Raw genomic sequence first — 19,628 nt, 5'->3', positions numbered from 1 at the left:
TTGAAAACAGTTTATATGCAGAAGGAGAGGAAGCGACCAGCTTGCTAATTGATCCATCACTGCTATCTCTACTAACTGGAAGATTTAGCACATTCCACTTTTTTCCTTAAGTCTGGGTGTTCACAAAAAAATTACAAGCAGCCTGTAGCAGTTGCTGAGAGGAAGCAACAGGCTTGGCAGTTCAAAAGTTCAAATCTGGACATTCACTCCCCCACAAATCCCAATTATCTTGCTCATGTTAGCATTAATGATTTTTTTTTTTTTTTTTTTGGCTGCAACTGTTGTCAAACATGTATTAACTCATCTCCTGCAAGTACTTCACTGCAAAGTCACATGGTTTGGAGCAGGATAATGATAAAAATCTGTTTGTATTTGACTAAAATGCTTGTTTACAGATTACATGTATGTTGATAAGATTGTTGTTCTCTGCTGTTTTTATTAAGAGGTGTAAGGCAGGCATTAATCTTCTGATTTATGAGTATCAGCATTATGCATTAACTCACCCTCTGCTAGGTAACCTGTTGAGCTGCTGCTACATTTCATAAGAATCCCCACAAGGCAGCAAGCATAACTCATAAGCTAGATACATCCCTCCCCTCCAAAATACCAAACACATTTAATCATGCCCACAAATATTAGCTTTAGCTTTTATGTAAGCCTCAAATGAGCACACAAATCTTACTATCACTATTTGAAGTCTAAAACACTGGCAAGATTCCCAAGTCACTGTGATTTTGGAGAACACTAAGAAATTCGAGCAAAGCAGTAAAACACAGCCTGCCCCAAACAAGCAAATACATTCCTCTGCCAAACCAAAGTTCGCAGGAAAGTTAAATACAGGATTAGAAACAATTGAGGCTCACTGAGAAGAAATGTCAGGAGAGGTTCACAACCTAAGGAAAGTGCACTTCCCCAGACTGAGGGCTGTTTCTGGTATGATATGCCTGTACAAAACTCAATCATCAACACTCTTTGAAGTCACAAATGGTTAAAGGTGGCCAACATCTCGAAGGAGATGCCTGGGCAAAAAAAGTCTTAAAAACTTCCCAACAAATGTTGTAATTTTGGACTGTGTAGATTGTAAAAAAAAACCTCACAAAACCAGTGCTTCAGCTAATCTCAGGATGCAGGAAAAAGGCCAGACTCTCTTAGGAGCTCAAATGCCAAAAAATGAGAGCATGAAGGATTTTTGAATCACTAGCCATCACTTTTCCTGTCTCAATGACTGCCAGTGAGAAAGAGGATCATTTGAAAACTTGGCTATAGACCCTCATTTTCATTTTGTTTCTTTTAAACAAATACTTCAGCCTAACAATCTCCAGGACAAACACAGCTAAACAAAAAAAATCCCCACCCAGCACTGCCTGATTATTAAGACCTTGGTTTGGCATAGAGCTTTTTTTGACAAATAAAAGCATAAATATATTGTCTTCATACATAATCTGGGGACATGCAGCTAAAATTGATTAACACTGGTATGGAGTCTTAAAAATAACAGGTCTTTAAAACAGCAAGCCATGAGCATGAGAATACAAAAGAACTAGAGTTAAACTATTTTAAATTATATAAAATCTTTCCCTGGAGCACACTGTCAGAAACCTTTGCAAGCTGATTTCTTCTGTGGGTGTTGGGCAGGAGTTTTATTTGGTTTCAATAGTACACATTTGAAAGAACCATGAAAATTTGTCCCAGAAATGGGATTGATGCTTCCCATTTGGAACCAGGAAACATTTATATTACAAATTGCCCAGAGTGAGGGAAAAACCTCACAGCTGAAGTAGAAGTGAAAGTTTGGTCAGAAACTGATGTGGATTTTAGAAGAGTAGTTTCTACATCACTGGGAAATCAGAAATCTTTGTGTGGCTCCTGTTTCAAAAACTCATGAACTGACAACCACAAAAACAAGAAGGTCTCAATGCAAGCTCTAAGATTCTGCAATAGTCTAAAGATGAAGAAAGTTCCACAATATGATTTTATATACATTTAAAAAGAACATATTCACAAATTTCTGCATTTTTACCTTGTGATTGGGAAAAAAAAAAAAAAGCTTATTGACCTTAAGTATCTTTGTGTGCACATGATCATCTGTGCCTTTTCCCTGGGTAAATCCCCATTCACATAATGATTTTCCTCAGAGCCAAGGAAATTTTTAACGATGAAAACTGACAGCACTGGATTCATTATCTGTATTCCTAAAGATTTCCCAGCACCAGGATAATGGGCAGCACCATATTGCCCTGTGACACAAATATCAAACACATAATGTAGGACCTTGGGCTATTACTGCTGTTTCCCACCTCCTCCTAACACTGCACAGAAAATTAACGTTCACAATTTGTATTGTTGCTCTCTCAAACAAACAAGAATCATAATAATGAATGAAGACTTGAGGGGAAGAAAAAAAAATTGTAAACCCCAATTTTTTTTCTAAACTTTACCAACCATGTTTATGTAACATGTTTTGATTCTGTTTGAAGTTAAAAGTTATATTTTTGCCACAGGAGGGAAAGGAGAAGTGCTCAAAATCAGCTATTTGCTAAGAAGAAAGGCAAAGTTGCAAAGCAGCAGGAGTTTAAAGGGACAATTGAGTTAAGAATCATTCCTGCAATTTGATTCACTTCACCACAAGCTTAAGAGCCACTCAAAGGTTCAACTCAGGTTTCAATTTGGCCCATCAAATTTGACATTTATGGACTTAGGTTGGCTATTGTTGATTTAAAAATAAAATGAACGCTGTGGTCTCTTTCCACCCTGTTCAGGAATCAGATGTGTAAATACAGTCACATACGAATGTCAGCTTAATCCCTCCCACCTTCCTTGAACTTCTTGTTCAGCTTCTGAGATGCTTGGCAAGGACGTGGTAATCTCAAAAGTACTAAATTGTCTTAAGCCTCCCAAAAATAGGCAGTCAGGTAAAGACAGAAAACTCTCAGGCACACTGCTTCAACAAGGACACTTTTAATCCTCTAGAACATCAACACCCTATCCTGACCATCATCATCCAAAAAACCCCTCAAAGCAGACCCTCCTCCCCCAGAAAAATCCCAAAATAAAATCCATGCCAAGGAAAATGAAACAATCAAAAAGATCAAGAAAATAATAATAATGAAAAGAAAAAAAATAAAAGCTCCACTAAACAACTCTAACACTGAAACCACCAGAAACAACAAAAAATCCCAAAGCAGGACCCCCCTAGCCCCACCAAGTATGAATCTGTGTTTGATTCAGCATGACACAGTCCAACCAAGATGCACACACTATCCCTGTAAAAAGAAAGCAGATTTCAAGGACTCCAGTTCTTGCAAAATAAATTTTTCATTCTTAAAGAGTAAAAATAATATGGAGAAAGAATAACTTGCAATACTAAATGAATAAGCCTTGGTTGAACATACAAGTACTTCCATACAAAAATGGAATTAAATTAAAACCAAAACTATATCTAAATTATACCAAGGCTCCCTGTGAACATAATTCACAATATTTTAATTGCACTATTCAGCTTTAGAAAATTTCAATTACAACCTACAAAAGATTGTGATCTTGAAATCTTCAGGACCCTGTATTTTCTGGTCAGTGTGATCTAATCCTTTACCTTAGAGAGGTCTGCATTTAGCTTTGATCACCATTGCATCAAGCTCACAGGAATTAAATGAGAATCTTGTTACATTAAAATAAAGTTGTTTATAATCAGCCATGCACAAGCTGTTGGTATGGCTAGCTGCCACACAAATCAAGGTTAAAACAGACCAGGCTTGCAGATGAAATACAACATGAAATATGACATTATTCCTTCAGACATTTGGTTAGGCTGACAAATTTGTAACTCTGTAGTTTACACAATGTCCCCATGACATGTGGCAGTACAGCTATTGTGCGCTGAGATTTTTATCATGGGAAGGGGGAGGGAGGGAAGTCTATATTTTCCTTATGCAAATCTTTCCCATAACAATGTCAGAATACATGCTGACCTGCTAAAGTGTATAATTTACCTATCTGAGAGTACACAAAGTTCAAACAGTGATGACTAATTATTTTAATTCAGTGCAAAATTACCCAGTGAAACTCACTGGTCCAAAAAATGGTTAAGACCCTGTATACAATGATGTTAAAAAAAAAAAGAAAAAAAAATCTTTAGTAACATAAGGCTTGAAAGGTTTGCTCTTTCTTTTTTTCATGCATTGCATCAATAGAGTAAATGTTGTTAGAATTCAGTAGTAGGAAGGAAAATTCAATGAGTAGGATTTTAACGCTCTTGTATAACAGCAATTGTCTCATTGGATCGGACAGGAGTTTGTTTTATGTGACCTTCCATCCCTAAGAGGTACAAAAAACCTCCATGGATAGTGATATGTTGCCAAATAAGGAAAGATTCCCCTTGACCTCGGACAGTAGTTGACCAAAACATGAGGATTTACAGCCTTCCCCATCCATTTTAATCCTATCTGATTGTAGATGTTCTCAACACCCATAAAAATGTATTTTTTTTTTTTCCCAATTCTCAGGATTTGGCCTTCAGAGTATCTACTGGCACAGAGTCCTGTGAGCTAATTGCCATGTGGGTTATTGATTTTAAATCTTTCAAAAGATTTTTGTTTCTCCTTTGTGTTATGAAAAAATTCAAACAGAAGCCTCAAGTCACCATTTCTGAGAAGAGCTGGCTATTTTATGCAACCCTTTGCTTCCCTAATTAAACACTCCTCAGAAGGGAGTCCTTCTGGGTCTGAAACTTTCATCTAACTCATGCTGCAACCCCTTGGTTCAAGCACATTTTTTACCATCTTCCTGAAGGAATTCAAAATTGGCAGCTCCTACTGAGGCAATACAAAGATACCATATATAGGTAACTGCTCTGTTCCAGATCATCACATTTTAAGGGCCCATCATACATGCTGATTATACAGCTTCCTCCCTGAAAAGTTGGTTTTATTCCACAGTGCCACACTAAGCTTCCAGCTGCTGAAGAAATAAAACATGCCCAACCCTTTGTTGCAGAGCTCATTCTTCTTCCTCATCCCACTTTCACCATGTAGATTTGTGCAAACTTCCTGTGTGGTCAGGCTGCTGGTGTGTATTATAAGGAAAAATGGGGGGGAAGATAAAATAAATACAGAACTTGTTGTTTCCTTCAGATTGTCATGTTTTATGGTGTTGCAACCTGGAGCCCAACATTGATTCATGTCCAAATCCCAAGCTCACTGTATACATGGCTCATCTGCATCAACACAGTTTATTTTCCCCCTGTTGTAGATTGTATTTTCATAATAACTGCTTAAATTTAATCCATGACATGATTTGCCCATACAGGATGTACAATCAACCTTGTAATAGTTTGCAGAGCTTTTAATGGGAAAACAAGGCAGAAATCAGTACAGTCAGATTAATACAGGTACACTATACATTCAAGCAGGGTTCCTGTACTTTAAGGGGCATTTTGTTTTCAGGTCCTTTATTTTTCTTGAACAGTGGCTATGATGTTTTGGGTTTTTTAGTTTTGGCTTTGTTTTTTTTTTTTTTTTTGTTTGTCTGTTTGATTGATTTGTTTTGTTGGGGATTTTTCCCCCTCTGCAAATTAACCAAGGTCTTCTCCTAGGACTTTTGTGCTGTGATGCATACCCAGTAAACATCTGTAATTGCAACAAAAATAATTCTGGCCAAGGTAATTTCTCGTGTGCATATGAATAAGAGAGACTCATGCCTCCTGGACCTGGACCTGCAGCTTCATCCACACTCATTCTTCTTTTTACCTTTATTCAACCACACAAATGTGAACAACAAAATTTTCTTTGCAGCAGATCAGATTTTTTTTTGGGCTATTTTGTCACGTCAAGAATAATTGCCTATTTCTGTTGCTGGACACTCTGCTGTGCCTGGTTGTATACTATCTGCAGATAAGATGCAGAAGAAAGGATGTAAAATACAATAACTGCAGCCTAGGCTCAGATAGAAAAATTCATATAGTTGTTTACTGCAGAAACTATTGCTACATAAGGTACTTTTAAGTTAGGGGACATCTCAGTGAGGAACTTGCTTTTTCTCTTGGGTGTGAAGAGCTGAAACTGCTTTTAAATTTTTCTTATGAAAAAAAACTGAGAGCAAATATGAGGAGAACACAAAGTCCACATAAAATAGTAATCTAGCCAGTTTTGGGGCATCACGTACCAAGACTCTGCAGTTCCACTTATAATAACTGTATGCAAGATGTAAGCTCTCACTAACCACAGATTTTAATGAATCTCATGTTAAACAGAGCAACTTGCTGCCCACAGATGTAGCCGTGACTCGCTACAGTGAACAGCAGGGAGATCTAAACTCAGTTAAGAGCAGTCCCACAGCTAGATGTACAAAATCATGTTGCTCTGGTTTAAAAATACAAACAGCTTATGCAGGAATGAGAAGAAATTCCCAAAAACAACAACCAAAAAACTCCCCCAAACCAAACCCAAACTCAGCCCTCCACCCCCACCACATTTACAAAAATCAGGAAAGTTTCAGCTCAAATAAGTAGCTAAGAACATACTTTGCAATGCAGCAAATTTGGTTTCTCCTATCACTGCTTCCCAATGATTTAAAGTTCATATGCAATTTATGTAGTTAGTTTATTCAGCTTGTCTGCAGCCTGCAATGTCATGGGTTTAAGTTTGTTCATAGATTATGGCAGATTTATTAGTCTACTTGAAGGCTAACTAAAGAGCAAAGAGTTGGGTCATCTGTTTCTTTTAAACACAGGAAAAAATAGCTAGAAAATTAAAACTTAATGTAACTTTATTCCCAAGAGGTTTTAGAGTCCAGACTTTAGATAGAGTAAAGCTGGGCATCAAAAACACAGGCTGGAATTAATTAATACAGTAAGTTCTTTGACCGAGACATTTCTTTCTTCTATTAGATCCAGAAATTTTATGTATAAAGAGAAAGATGTTAAGTCTTCTGCAAAACACATGGGCTCAAACTCCCAGTTACTCTAAGTCTAGGTCTTGCTCAATGGAGTTTTGTCAGTTTGAGTCAGCTGGAAATCTAACCCCAAAAGTCACATAAAAGACCCTGCCAATTAATTCCTCTTGGAGTCAATGAAAGTTTACATCAGTATTTAAACACTTTTCTCCCCATCACCCTGTCTGAGACCTTTAATACCTATCTCCTCCTTCCAAGCTCGTAATTCCTCCCAGGCTACATAAATCCTTTATTTTGGCATCTCCAGCTGAAACCTGACCCCAGTCAATAACATTTCACAACTCTTGGCAAGGTCAGTTTTTCCAACAAGGGGGAAGTCCAAGGACTACAGAGACCCCCCTGAGTTTCTGCAGTGCCAGAAACACCAAAGTTCTTCCCCAAGACCACACCAGGGCAGAAAAGATGTTCAGTTATGATGTGCCAAGCCAGCCAACATTCCCAGCACCTCTACTGAAAGGGTACATAAAAATTGAGGTTCAGATATCTAACAGGTATTTGACCCAGTACTTCCTGAAGTAAGTTGTATGGAAATCTATGCAAACCTCACAGTAACAAGAAACCACCTCTGATTAATATGCAGTAACCCCTTGCTTGCTCAAAACAAGGAATAATTGCATCCTAAGAGATCGAGATATTAAATTCATTGCAAAAATGCTTGAAGGTGATTTTAGTTACTATTTGCAAAATTAGGTAGTCTCAGCTTGAGATCTGCCAGTGCCTCCTAGTTCAGGATTAGTGTAACAGGTAGAGTTGTGCTTGGATGACACGTGGAGATTAATTAAATTGTGGATTTATAGCCTATTCTTTGCAGAGAACTGTTATTAACACTACATATTTTTTCAGAATTGAAATGTCCACCACTTCAAAGGCTCATTTAAGTCTTTTCTATAAGATTACTGTTTTCTTTGGGACCTGGAAACCAAGAATCCAATATAAAACTCAGAATCTTAAAACTAAAGGAAAAACCCCTAACCTCTCCTTCCTTTAAAGCTTTCCATAGTATCTTACAAATCCTTGGGTGGAATATCCTTAATCAAATCACTCAAAAGTCATACCAAGATTTTCAACCCCAACAAAGCTCTGGTTCAATTCATCTACTGATTTAATATATAAATGTACTCAGCCATTCAGGTATGTTAAAATGAAAATTAGTCTTCTACTACTGAAGAGTATTGCAAAATTACCTGAACAAGTACATTAATTCTTTAACAGATGAAAATTATCTATACACCATGTTTCTAGAAGATAACTGGCTACAGGCAATTTAACAAGAAGAAAAAAAAAAAATCCAGCACAACTGACAAGACAAATTTTCCCAATAATCTGAAATCCATCCATTCTACAAAAGAGAGTACAATTGTGATAGTCACTGAACCTCCCAATATTTTTTATCTTTAGAAAAATCTTCACTTTTAAAACTCAGTTGTAAAAAGTAAATGAACTGCAACAAAAAAAGTCAGTGTCTGCAGGTCAACAGGTGTTCTGCAACAAAGTGGTCCAGTAAAACCAGCTTGGGATCAACTCAAGAACAAGTGAATGATCACAACATCCCTCTATATTCCAGGAATGCATGGACTTACACAGATGAGGGGAAAAAAAAAGTGGAATTTCTATCACTTGTGATGAAACATGAGGAAACACACAGAATCAAAAAAAAAAACAAAACTGAGAAAGTTATATAAAAATGAAATTAATATAAGATTAGGTTTGGGGTTTTTTTATTAAGAAAAATAAGGGTATATCAGTAGAAGCATGTTCAACTGCTCATATAAAAGAAGTTAGATGGTAATACCTAGGTTATTGTATGGGGTTTTTTTTAGTGCCACAGAGCATTTTTCAGGAATATTAGAGCTCCTGAAGTCTGAACAGGTTTGTTGGGAGACACTGATACCCACCAGACAACATCCAAAGGAAATAGTTACAGCATTTTCCTAAGAGATAAAAAATTCATCTCTTTCACAGGTCAAGCAAAGGAAAATCTTAGCAACAAAGACTACAAATCTCTCTGGTTTCACCTTCCATTTCTCCTTCCTTGGTACAGCACCTTGGGACTAGCAGAGGTGCAAGGGATCTTTAATGAAGCTCTCTTCAATAAAAACAAAGCCTAACAACTCCTTGGAAAAAAAGCCGGTGAGTGCAAGGAATTTGTGTGGCTCGTCCTTGGTGCTATCTTGCAAAGCACAAATAACAAAGAAAGGGTTTTAGTAAACAACAAGGAATTATTTTACCTCAAAAGAATTAAATTCTAGTTTCAGTTAAATAAATTATTGTTATGAGGGCAGGTGATGAAAAGCCCAGCCCAAGGCTGAGCCCCCAGTGCTGTGGGTTTTATAGGACAGAGCTGTACATCTGTATAGCCATGAAAATCTTATAACCAAAGTAAATAAGACAGGTATTAACAGGTCCATTTTACTTCTGGGAGCTGGGGCACACAGATATTAACTAACACTTCAAAACTAACACAGAACTTCTGGGAAAAGCATGCAATTACTGCCTCATCTCTCAAGGACAATGTAAGGCTGCCACTGCCCAGTTACCTTCCTGTGTACTTCCTCCTTATTTCAGTTCCAATGAGTGCAGAACCAGACAAAGCTTAAAATTTGAATGGGCTGGTTAGGAAAGACCTGCAGGAGTACATTAGGACTGCCACTGATTTAAGAGATGAAGACAGTGGAATGGTAGAGGAAAGCATCATTAAGTAAGGTGTGCTGGAAAGGATGATCCTGCTTTCACCTGCATCGTGCAGCACGTGCACCTGTGTAACTGGGTGTGAGTAATCACCAGCCAGGAGTCAAATTCTGGGATTTAATAGGTGAAGAAACAACACAACCTCCACCTCCTCTCAGGAGGAGGGAGCCTGAAGTCAGTGGCTCAAGGCTTTAGCAGGGAATCCACTCCAAACACTTTCCACATCTCCCAAAACATGGATGCAAGACAAGTTTACATGCAGAAGAGCCCTTCCTGTGCATTGCTTTGTTAACAACTGCTGTCAGCGTGCCAACCACAAAATTTCTTTGCTGACAGATGTTCTGGACTCAAAGTTAAAATTGCAAAACCAGTCAGGTCAATTCATGGAGGAAGGAACCATCAAGGAAAAGCCATGGCTGCTGGCACAAGTTGCTGAACTGTGGATCACTAGGTGGCTGGCAGAATGTTACTGCACCTCACTGTCACAGACTCTGGCTAGGCAGCTGTGCTGCTGGTGCAGTCATTTCATATTATATTTTAGGGGTTAGGGCAATTCAAATAATTAGGCAAGAGAACATGGCAGCAGCAGTAAGTAAACCTCTTTGTGAGAGATCATTCATTTGAATTGGATGTTTAAATCCCCCATAAAGCACCTGGAAGATTTAACAACTCATGTCCAAATGAACAAGATGTAATGAGCTTGTACACAGGCTTGATATGAAAAGTGGATTGTTTTTAGCAAAATGGTGAAGAATAACCTCTTATTGAAAGGAGTGATAGTGAATTTTAATCAGGGGAAAATAAAGATGCAAGAATAAATCTGCAGAGGCTTAGAGGAGGACTGGATGACTTTCTCAGCCATCAGCAATGGATGCAGGAGTGTGTTACATCCTAATCTGCTGTTTTCTGTTATCTTTACTTCTTGCATCATCCCATAGGTCCTGCCTTTTTAAGGGGGAAAAAAAATCTAAGAAAACAAACCAAGAAAAGCTTCCCATATTGTCCTCTACAAAGTACAAAGGAGGCACAAATAAGAAATCATGAAAAAAAATTAAAAATTCATACTTCAATACAGCTGGCTCTGATTTTTCATCCCGGTATTATTCACTTGAGTGATTGTAGAGTTACACATTCAAACTGAAAGCAGAAGAATCCACACTGTGTTTTGCTGCTCATATTTAGCTTATCAGAGCTTGGCAGCAGCCACCATCCCCCTGGTGATTCTCATCTGTGTCATGACTTGGGACGTGTGTAACCCTCACTAACACCCCTTTCAATGCCATCTCTGACACCATCTGTATTTTTGGATTGGTAAACTGGAAAGCCATTTCTAAAATGTGTTTTTAGTTATTACAAGATACACACACCCTCTTTCCACGCTTATTTATTTTTTTTTTATAAACCAAGCATATTGTGGCAATTATGAGGGAATTTGTATTCTCCACTGACATCTGAAATTCCATTTTCTGTATTTCATGGTGGTGATGGAGTCCAGCATTATGTCCCTGGGCCAAATTTCAGGGCTTGTTTTCTTTTGTTTTTTGAGTACTGGATGAAGAGATCATCGTCCAGATCCTCAGAGTAAAGCACAAGTGAAATATTTGCTTTATTTAGTCATTTTTCTAAGCAGCTATGTGTTGGGGGTCCATGCATTAACTGGTCTGTTCAGATACTGAATAAAATACAGAATGCCTTATCTTAAGTTTTGCTCAATTTATTGTTCTGTGCCCACAGCCAAATTTGAGCTGTTCTGTCTGCTTTCCTCCCACCCTCCCCAGTTTGAACATTTTGAAGCTATTTAACCCCCCTCAATTCCCAGGCAGTCACAGGGGTGGATGTAGGGATAGGAATATTTGCCCAGAACAGGTCATAATGCTGAAATTGCTCCTCCTGGGCTGATTTGCCAAGCATGAAAATCACTTTTTCTTTTTTCTTTTTTTTTTTTTTTCCTGAAAAGCCAAACCATTAGCAGGCTGTTTGGATGGTGTGTGTGGTGGAAAAAGACATTTTGGAGAGAACATTTGAATTGGTACATCCGCCTGACACATGACGCGCTGCAAACAAGATGTTCCCAACTCCAGCAGCCAAGTTGGACGGGCCGGTTCAATAGGACTTGTGAAATTCCAATCATCTGCATGCAGAGCAGACACCAAGATTCCCTGCTTCCCAGGCTGGAGGCTGACCCTTCCTCTGAGTAAAAACTCCTACTCTTTCCTTGGACTTCACCTTGAGGTTGCAAAGTCAAGTTTAAACTGACTTTTAATTTTTGTTCCTAGCAATGTGCCATAGAAAGGTCACATATTTCTTCAGACAGGAATGCAAAGGGGTACAAGATTTTCCCTGCATAGGTAACTCATATGATTTACAGTGCTGAATTTAGCCCTTTTGGAGCCAAATCAAGGCAAAAAAGCAGCAGAGGAGATGTGGCCTAGAGGACTTAATTTTTTTTTTTCTCTTTGTGTCTCTCCTTGCCAGGCTACTGCTTTGCTTTTGCTGCTGTAGGGGCCCAGAGAACAGGTTGCTTCAGAAACCATTGTCCCTGTCACATATGAGGAACAAAACCACATGCCAGCAGTTCTAAACAGGGATTAGAGACTTTTCTAGAATCAAGGCAGCTGGTTTTGGTCTCATGCACTAGCGGGTCTCAATCCCAGCTCCCATCTCATTTTGAAGATGGTAAATGAGATTTCTGTGTCCTGCTCTGTAGAGGGGTGGGCAAGCACACACCATTTACTGGGAAGGCTTTGAAGGTTTTTTTCTCTTTTTGAAGGCTTGAAGTTTTGCCAGTTTCTCCTGGCTCCAAGGAATACAAGAGGACATGGTGCATATTGCAGTCAGCACTGTGAACAGGCAGATCAGGCAATGCTGTGCTCATGTCACAGCATAGATCTTATGCTGGGAGCTTATCCCAGAGGAGACAACAGGAGGAAGGAAGAAATAAAAAAATCCATTCATTCTTTTTCCAGTAACTTTGGTACTCAGACCACTCTGAATAAATCCAATGGAAGAAAATGCACATGAAACTGTGTTTTGGGCTCTTGCACCCAGAGGAAGCTGAGACTAACCAGAAATTATTGCAGCTCTCACTGTCCTACTCCAGACAGTCAGAACCAAAGAGGGAGGCCTGATGTAATATTATATGTACACACATCATATTGCCATTTATTTTATACCTCTGCTAGTTCTCTCAGCTCAGCTGGGTGAAGTCCAGCAAAATCCCCTGTCATGCTCCAACACAACCTCTCCCTCCTTTTAGGCTTCACCACCAGCACAGCCTTGCCTGTTGCTATATTGTACCTTTCCCTTCATTATCACCTTTGTTCAGAGGTTATGGGAAGGGCTTCCAGAGGGTTTGGGGAGCAGGGCAGAGGAGCTAGAGCTCAGCTGACTTGGGGATAACCAGCACCAAGGCTGCTCTGAGCCCCTGGGGATTATGAAGTCCCAATGAAAATATTCCCACCTGCTGCCTCCACAGGATCTGCACCCTTCAGTCTTTTCCTGGCTAATCAGGCCTCAAACTGTGATGGAGTCACAGAATAAATTACAGGGGTGCAGAAAGTAAACAAAATTGAGGATTTACCAGTATAGGACACTAGTTTAGAGTTGGTGGTGGTATTTGTTACATCGACTCATTTGAGTCTGAGAGAATTGGTTTGTGCACCTAAAATAAACAGAAAGAAACATTCGTCTATTTCTTATAAATATTAGCTACAGCCTTCATTGGGGACACAGTAAAACCAGGAACTTCAGAGGCCTCAAACAGGTTGGAAATTGTCCCACAGAAGAGGAACTAAAATTTATAAGGAAAGGTAGAAGTGGCATTGCAGCTCAATAAGTCACAAGCCATATGAGCTATGTGATGACTTCTAGCTCTTTTTCTCTTTTCTTTCAGTGATCATTCTGCTCCTATTACCTATTGCCTTTTCCCACCTCTTAACCTTCTTCATCCTGCAGTGGCACTGCACAATGTCTCATCTGTGCAGAGTTGCTGCTCTAATCATACACAGAAACTACACAGAAATGTCCAGACTTAATCACATCTTTGACCTGCTCTGTGTCCATACAGCTCCAGTCTCCAGATTCACACACAAAGTTGGGAAACTTCAGGCATGCTGTAGGGAAAAAGTGCCTGGGAGGTATTTCTTTAACAGGTATGTAAAAACTTTTTTCAAGAAAACAGGATTCTTTGAGAGGGCAACATTGTCTCTTCCTTAAATCTTGACTTTAATGTCCTCTGTGTTTTCCTTTAACTTTGCACAAACCTGGCATCACCTGAGCTGTCTCCCAGAGAAATCAGAAATAGTCTCATAGAGCTTAAAATAATTTCTAGAATAGCTTTTCTGGAGCACACACACTGTAATGGGGCTCTGCAAAAGCACTTCAGTGGCATTTGCTGGTGGTGAAGCCTCCCTGGCTCTGGTCTCTGCCCTAGTGCAGGGTGAGCCCCAGCCCAGGTGCCACTCCTAGCCCTGGGTTTGGGTGAACATCCACTCTGAACTTTTGGAGTCGAATAGAAACTCATCATTCTGGGCTGATAGTCCCAAATGACTTGAAAAATAAAATAAAATAAACTTGCAATAAGCCCCCTGTGCCAAGTCTCACGCCACAGGGGAGGACGGAGGGTCTCAGTGCCCAGTCCTACACAGAGGCTCAGAAAATGGTCAGAGAATTTTAAACTCCTAAAATAGAAAGCTCAGTAAGGAAAAAAAAAACCTTAGTCATGTAAGCAGACTTTATACTTTGACTCTGAATTGTTGTTTTTCCTTTTTCAATTCAGAACAAAGTAAGTTTTTTTTAAAAAAAAATTACCAAGAATCTAAAGTATACTTTAAAATATTATTATTACATATATAGCATAATAGTAACACAATTCATAGCCCCCAATCCTTGTAATTTACTCAAAAAATTACTGGGTGCAGGCAGCTTCATGTTTTGCAAAAAAGCTGAGGGGTATCTATGCAACTTTATATTTAAGTGATTTTATAATTTTGCCATCTACACTCCCAGATGTTTCCAATGTCTTACTGAAGTTTCTGCAAACCATCTGCAAACTTTTATACATCTGGATTCTCAATAAGGCAAAACCAGGCGCTTACAGCAGCATTAAACACAAACATTTAGCATTGTGGATCTTCAATATCTGCAGCAAACATTAATGGGGATATTTTTTCCCCACTTATAATTTTTAGCAGTTCAAATTACCACTTTTCAATATACAAATCAAAAAAACCCCTAAACATTGGTGCTGAAGGTTAAAAAAGTAGCAACTTTTAAGTGCCAAACACATGCCTTAAGAGGGGCAACAAAGTGTGAAAGTTTCAACAACAACATGAAACAAGTCCCCCTTCCTTCCCCCAAGACTATTTTCCACTTTTTGATCAACTTTCATACTGTTTGTTTTTGCTTCTCTGGAGTTTCCCATTCATTTCCATGCAGAGCACAGCAAGGAAAGCAGAGAGTTAACGCTGCTGTTGCAACTGGTGTGAGCCTTTACTATTAGCTTGAATTTACAGAGCAATCTCTCCTTAAAAAGAAATAAGAGAAAAAAAAAAAAAAAAAAAAAAAGAATTCCTCACTGCACTGTAACACTGAGAAGTATATTTAAAAATTCTCTCCCGGGTCCCTCTAAACATCTGTTCAAAGGTTTTGCTGTGTCTTAAAAGGGCTCTAATTACCAGAAACTCCTTTCTTACTTAAGCCCAGGGCTCGCATTTCGATTATAACTCAAGCTCCAGTTAATTTAGGGCTAAACCCAAAATGCCTGTACCAAACAGAAGAAAACATAGGCCTACCTTAAAACTTTCCAGCTTTTCAGAGGATCCAAGTCAGAGATTATAGACACCATTGTAGGAATAGCAATAATAAAATATGTATATTAAAAATGAGAAAAAGAAAAAAGAAAAACCACGGCAGGGAAGGCTAACCACAAAAGCAGCAAGTACTCTACTCAGTGTGGGAATGACAACAAACCCAGCACAGCTCTTCCTCCTTCTCAAGCTGATAAGCACTTGTCCCAGCTTCTCTCCACCCCCAAAATCAATCTTGTGCTATATTGCTTCACAGTCCCAGTTTCATTTCTTCACCACTACCTTTTAAAGCCCTTGTAATCTGCTCCAACTGATCAAATTTGACCTTTTTGTAGTCCACTTTATTCCAAGCACAGCCCTCAGTTAAATCTCTCTTTATTAACACCGTCCTTCTTGGCTTTCTTTTGGAACAAACACAGCTCAAGCTCGAAGCCTCCAGTCTTTGCCAGCAATCATTTACAGATTACTGCAAGCTGCAGTCTTCTCCTTTTGGGTATTTTCTTCTGCCTTTGAGGTTCGTTTTTATATTATTTTCTGAGGGTTGTTGGTGGTCTCCCTTCCCCTGTTCTGTGCAGATTGGAGTTTGACACTTTTAAAGGAGGGACTTTCTAATGCAACTCCTCTCCCACCCTTCCCTCCTCCCCTTGTCCCTCACCCCCATATGGAGAGACAGACACACGCATTAAAAGCAGTTCACAACCTTTAGAATACAGAATAATCTTTCTCCCCCCTCTCTGTTCTTTAAATCCATTAGAATTGATAGACTTAAACACAGAAGCTGTGCTTGAAATGCACTGATCTAAAGCAAGACTGCTATTATGGAGGAATAATAAAAAGTCTAATCATGCAAAGCCAGATGTAACCCTTTGGATGTTTGAAAGGGGAGAAGGTGTCTATATAGTTCCATTAAATCAATTTCTTTTTTTTTACTACTTAAAAAATAAATGATAAAGCATCCTCCAGATTACTATGATGATCTGAAAAATTGTGTAACTGCTGATAGTGTGTATTTACTTAGGAAAATTGAGCTGATTGGCTCCTTTTGTGTTTCTGTTATACTTTTGACATTGATTTTCCTCCATTTAAATATTTCTCTTGCAATTTTTCCCTTCTAAATGTTTTCCATTCATCCTGCAAATGATTGTAACCTCTCCTTGAGCTCTGCCAGTTCATTAGGATTTCTTGAAATTCCCAAATTAAAATTCTTTAGGGGAAAAAAAGCAAAACGGTACCTTATGAAGTGTTCAGTCAGAATGAAACTACCCCAATTGGCAAATACTTCTACTTTGATATTTTTATCACAGGCATATGCTCCTAGTTCTCCTAGTTTCCCTCTGCCAGCAGTTCTCTCTCTCTCTCTCTCTCCCCCTCCAAAATAAAAAAAAAAAATAAAAAAGAAAAAAAAAATAATAAAAAAAAGAAGTTAAGGTCAGCCCTTGTATGTTAAAAAAAGCAGTAATATGATGGTCACAGAGAGATTTGGGAGACCTGGTAGTGTGTGATACAATAAACATAATAAAGAAGCATTATAAGACATAATAAACTTCTAAGTCTTCCACTGCCTCCTTCTTTGGTGAGATGAAACTCGAGTTGTGCTTGAACCATTTCAGGCTCCCTGGTCAGCTGCAGGCTGGGTTAGGGCAGCCTGAGCCCCGACCTTGCTGGCTGCACAAAGCAGCTCAGTCATGCCCTGGCCAGAAGGTGACACTGAGGCTTCCCACCCCCCAAAAAAAGAGAATGTGACCATTTTGCATGCCAGACAGCAGGCAGCTGATAGTGGTCAGACAGACACAACCAGTTCTAAATTACCCTGGTACAAAATGCCTTCTTTGCTCAAAGGCCAGAGCATCAGTGACCCCTCATTTAGGAGAAACCCAGAGCCATCTCCTGCCTCAGCCAGGTGAAGCTCCTGGCTCAGCCCGTGGGGCTGAATCTGTTGATCAGTTTATCGAGTCAGGCCTCAAGTTCAGACTTTGGAATTTTACATCCTCCCCTAGGCAATGCTTCCAACAGTTTTGCTTTGTCTCAGAGGGGTGTAGAGAGGATAAACACATCAGAGACAGCTGATGGTGAGATTGCAGGTGCAGATCTGGGGCAGGAGGGTGGAGGACAACTGGGGGTTACAGATGTTCCACCTCTCTTAAAACCAGCAGGGCACAGGGTGTTTCTCACCTGATACACATATCTGAGAAATTCTGCAGAGATAAGGCTTTTATCCAGCTCTGGAAACTTTGGGCCCTCTATTTATTTAACTACAGGAGGTGGGCCATATGCTTGTAATGGAAAACTAAATTCAGTTGTTTCTTTGTGGAACAGAGCAAACTTTCTTTTCTTTTTTTTTTTTTTTTTTTAGCACAGAAAGCAAATAAAAAGAGATTGGTCGACATCTTTCTTTCCTCACAGAAGTTTGTATACAACTGTTATAGATGTTAATCCCTTGTTTGAGGCTGGGGAAGGTATCAATGGTTGCCCCGTTGCCACATTTGCTGGTTTTAGAGCTACATTCACCTATTTTCCCATGTAAACTTCTCACTGAATATTTAGTATAGTGCAAATATATTGTTGATCAGTCTTGAATTAAGAAAGGCTTCAAGCTTAGCCTGCAAATAAAACAAAAATCAAAATGCCCTGACCTCTCCTGACACATTGACAAGCCAAGTTTGTGTCCTTGTCACATCCTCTTGCAGGCCAAGGTGAGAAAGAGGCAGATGCTCTGTCTTTATACCCCAGTGCACCAAGGTGTTCAGGGTCTTACTCCGTTCCTTCCACAATCCCACAAATTATGTCTATTTCAAGAATTTTATCTCTAACAAGTACATCTTATACTTTCCATAGATACATTTTTCACTGTCTTCCCACAGAAAATGCTCCTTTATTTCTGCCAACATAGCCACACGAAAACTATACTGTAGGAGTAGATATTCCTTTCCCTTTTGCACTTATTGTGGTTATTTCTATTTTTTTAATCACAAATTCTTGTGTCTGGAACAAAAGCTATGTCTCCATTTTGCAGGACCTTGCTGGAACTTTGCCAGCTTTTCCTACAACACTGAGGACAGCAACTATAAGCTTTCTAAAAATAAAACTACGAGATCAAGTTTAGCACAGAGGAACTTGCGACAGGCAATGGATTTTCCAAAACAGCTTCACGTGTTTCATACAGCATGTAGCTATAGTAGGAGAAAACAAATAAAACAGAAACAGAAACTCACTGTAAAATTATTTTAACTCTTGTGCTTAGATAGAGGTCTCCAGCCCAGCTTTTAGCCAAATGTTTTTTCTGTTAGGGATGAGGACTTTGTATTCAAAACTTTTATTTTTATGCTTTGAGTAAAGAAATTTCCTACGATCTTCAGCTTGTTTGCCAGGAAACCACCAGCACATCTGTGAAATATTACTTAAGAAAATTTATTACAGCTAGCCAGAAGGCAACAACCCCCAAAATTTTCTCTACCTGCTGAAATCCAGCCTATTGTGTAATTTGGGTCTTTCATGCCTTAACATGTCACCCCAGTGAGAACTTTTTGGTTCTCAGTTAACATGATAAAGAAGTACATGCTTTCCAAGATTTTGAGTAATGTTAAAGTAAAACAAAAAAAGAAATATATGTCTATATCTATATATATAGATGAATACACACTTTTGAAAACAGCATTCCTGTATACACACATACACAAAAGGATCTCTAAGCAATGTCATCATCCTTAGTTTAGACAGCTGTGGAGTCAAAAAAGTTCCAGATCAGCTAGCTACAAACATTTGAAGGTCAAGTACAGGACAAAGTGTTTAAAAAAGCAAAAGCAGTTATGGCTACTGAGCATTAGAAAGATGATTTTATGTAATGAGATTTTTTTTTCTCCCCCAGCTCTTTCCATACCAGAATGCTATTGGACTGCGAACTTCACAGTGTTGGGCAGGATAATAAACCAAGTATAGTAAGCAGTTTGGGTTCGTTATTTAATCTTCTTTCAAGGCTGTTATCTCACTCAAAATATTTTAGGAGCCAAGGAAGGTCTGCCAGAGCACAACCTTTTAGTCAGGGTGCCCAGAAGCCTGGTTATCAGGCAATAATAGAGAAATAAATAACCTTCTAGCATCTTCCCAATACATATTTTCTGTTGCTCTTTCATACAAAGCAATATTAAGTTATTTGAAAGAAATCTTGGTCTTTTACCAGGAAAACCT

At 38.9% G+C, this 19,628-nt stretch overlaps 1 protein-coding gene across 8 annotated transcripts in view; it reads right to left on the bottom strand.

Moving 5' to 3' along the window:
- Positions 1-19,628, bottom strand: part of CELF2 (CUGBP Elav-like family member 2) — a 451,050-nt gene that overhangs the window by 359,549 nt on the left and 71,873 nt on the right. For 5 of the 8 annotated variants that reach the window (XM_023918759.2, XM_023918760.2, XM_023918756.2 and 2 more), the window contains exon 1: positions 15,429-15,860. The exons of 1 other annotated variant lie outside the window; for it this stretch is intronic. In XM_023918759.2, coding sequence (XP_023774527.1) covers positions 15,429-15,481 — 53 coding nt within the window. In that variant the 5' untranslated portion in view covers positions 15,482-15,860. Of the gene's footprint in view, positions 1-15,428; positions 16,029-19,628 lie in introns of those variants that run through there. 2 more of the 8 variants (XM_086886453.1, XM_086886463.1) reach the window with 2 other exon arrangements.

This window comes from Cyanistes caeruleus, chromosome 4 (assembly GCF_971803275.1).
Source record: "Cyanistes caeruleus chromosome 4, bCyaCae1.hap1.1, whole genome shotgun sequence".
Lineage (NCBI taxonomy): Eukaryota > Metazoa > Chordata > Aves > Passeriformes > Paridae > Cyanistes > Cyanistes caeruleus.
The sequence above is the reverse complement of the archived record's forward strand: the minus strand, read 5'-3'. Positions and strand labels throughout refer to the sequence as shown.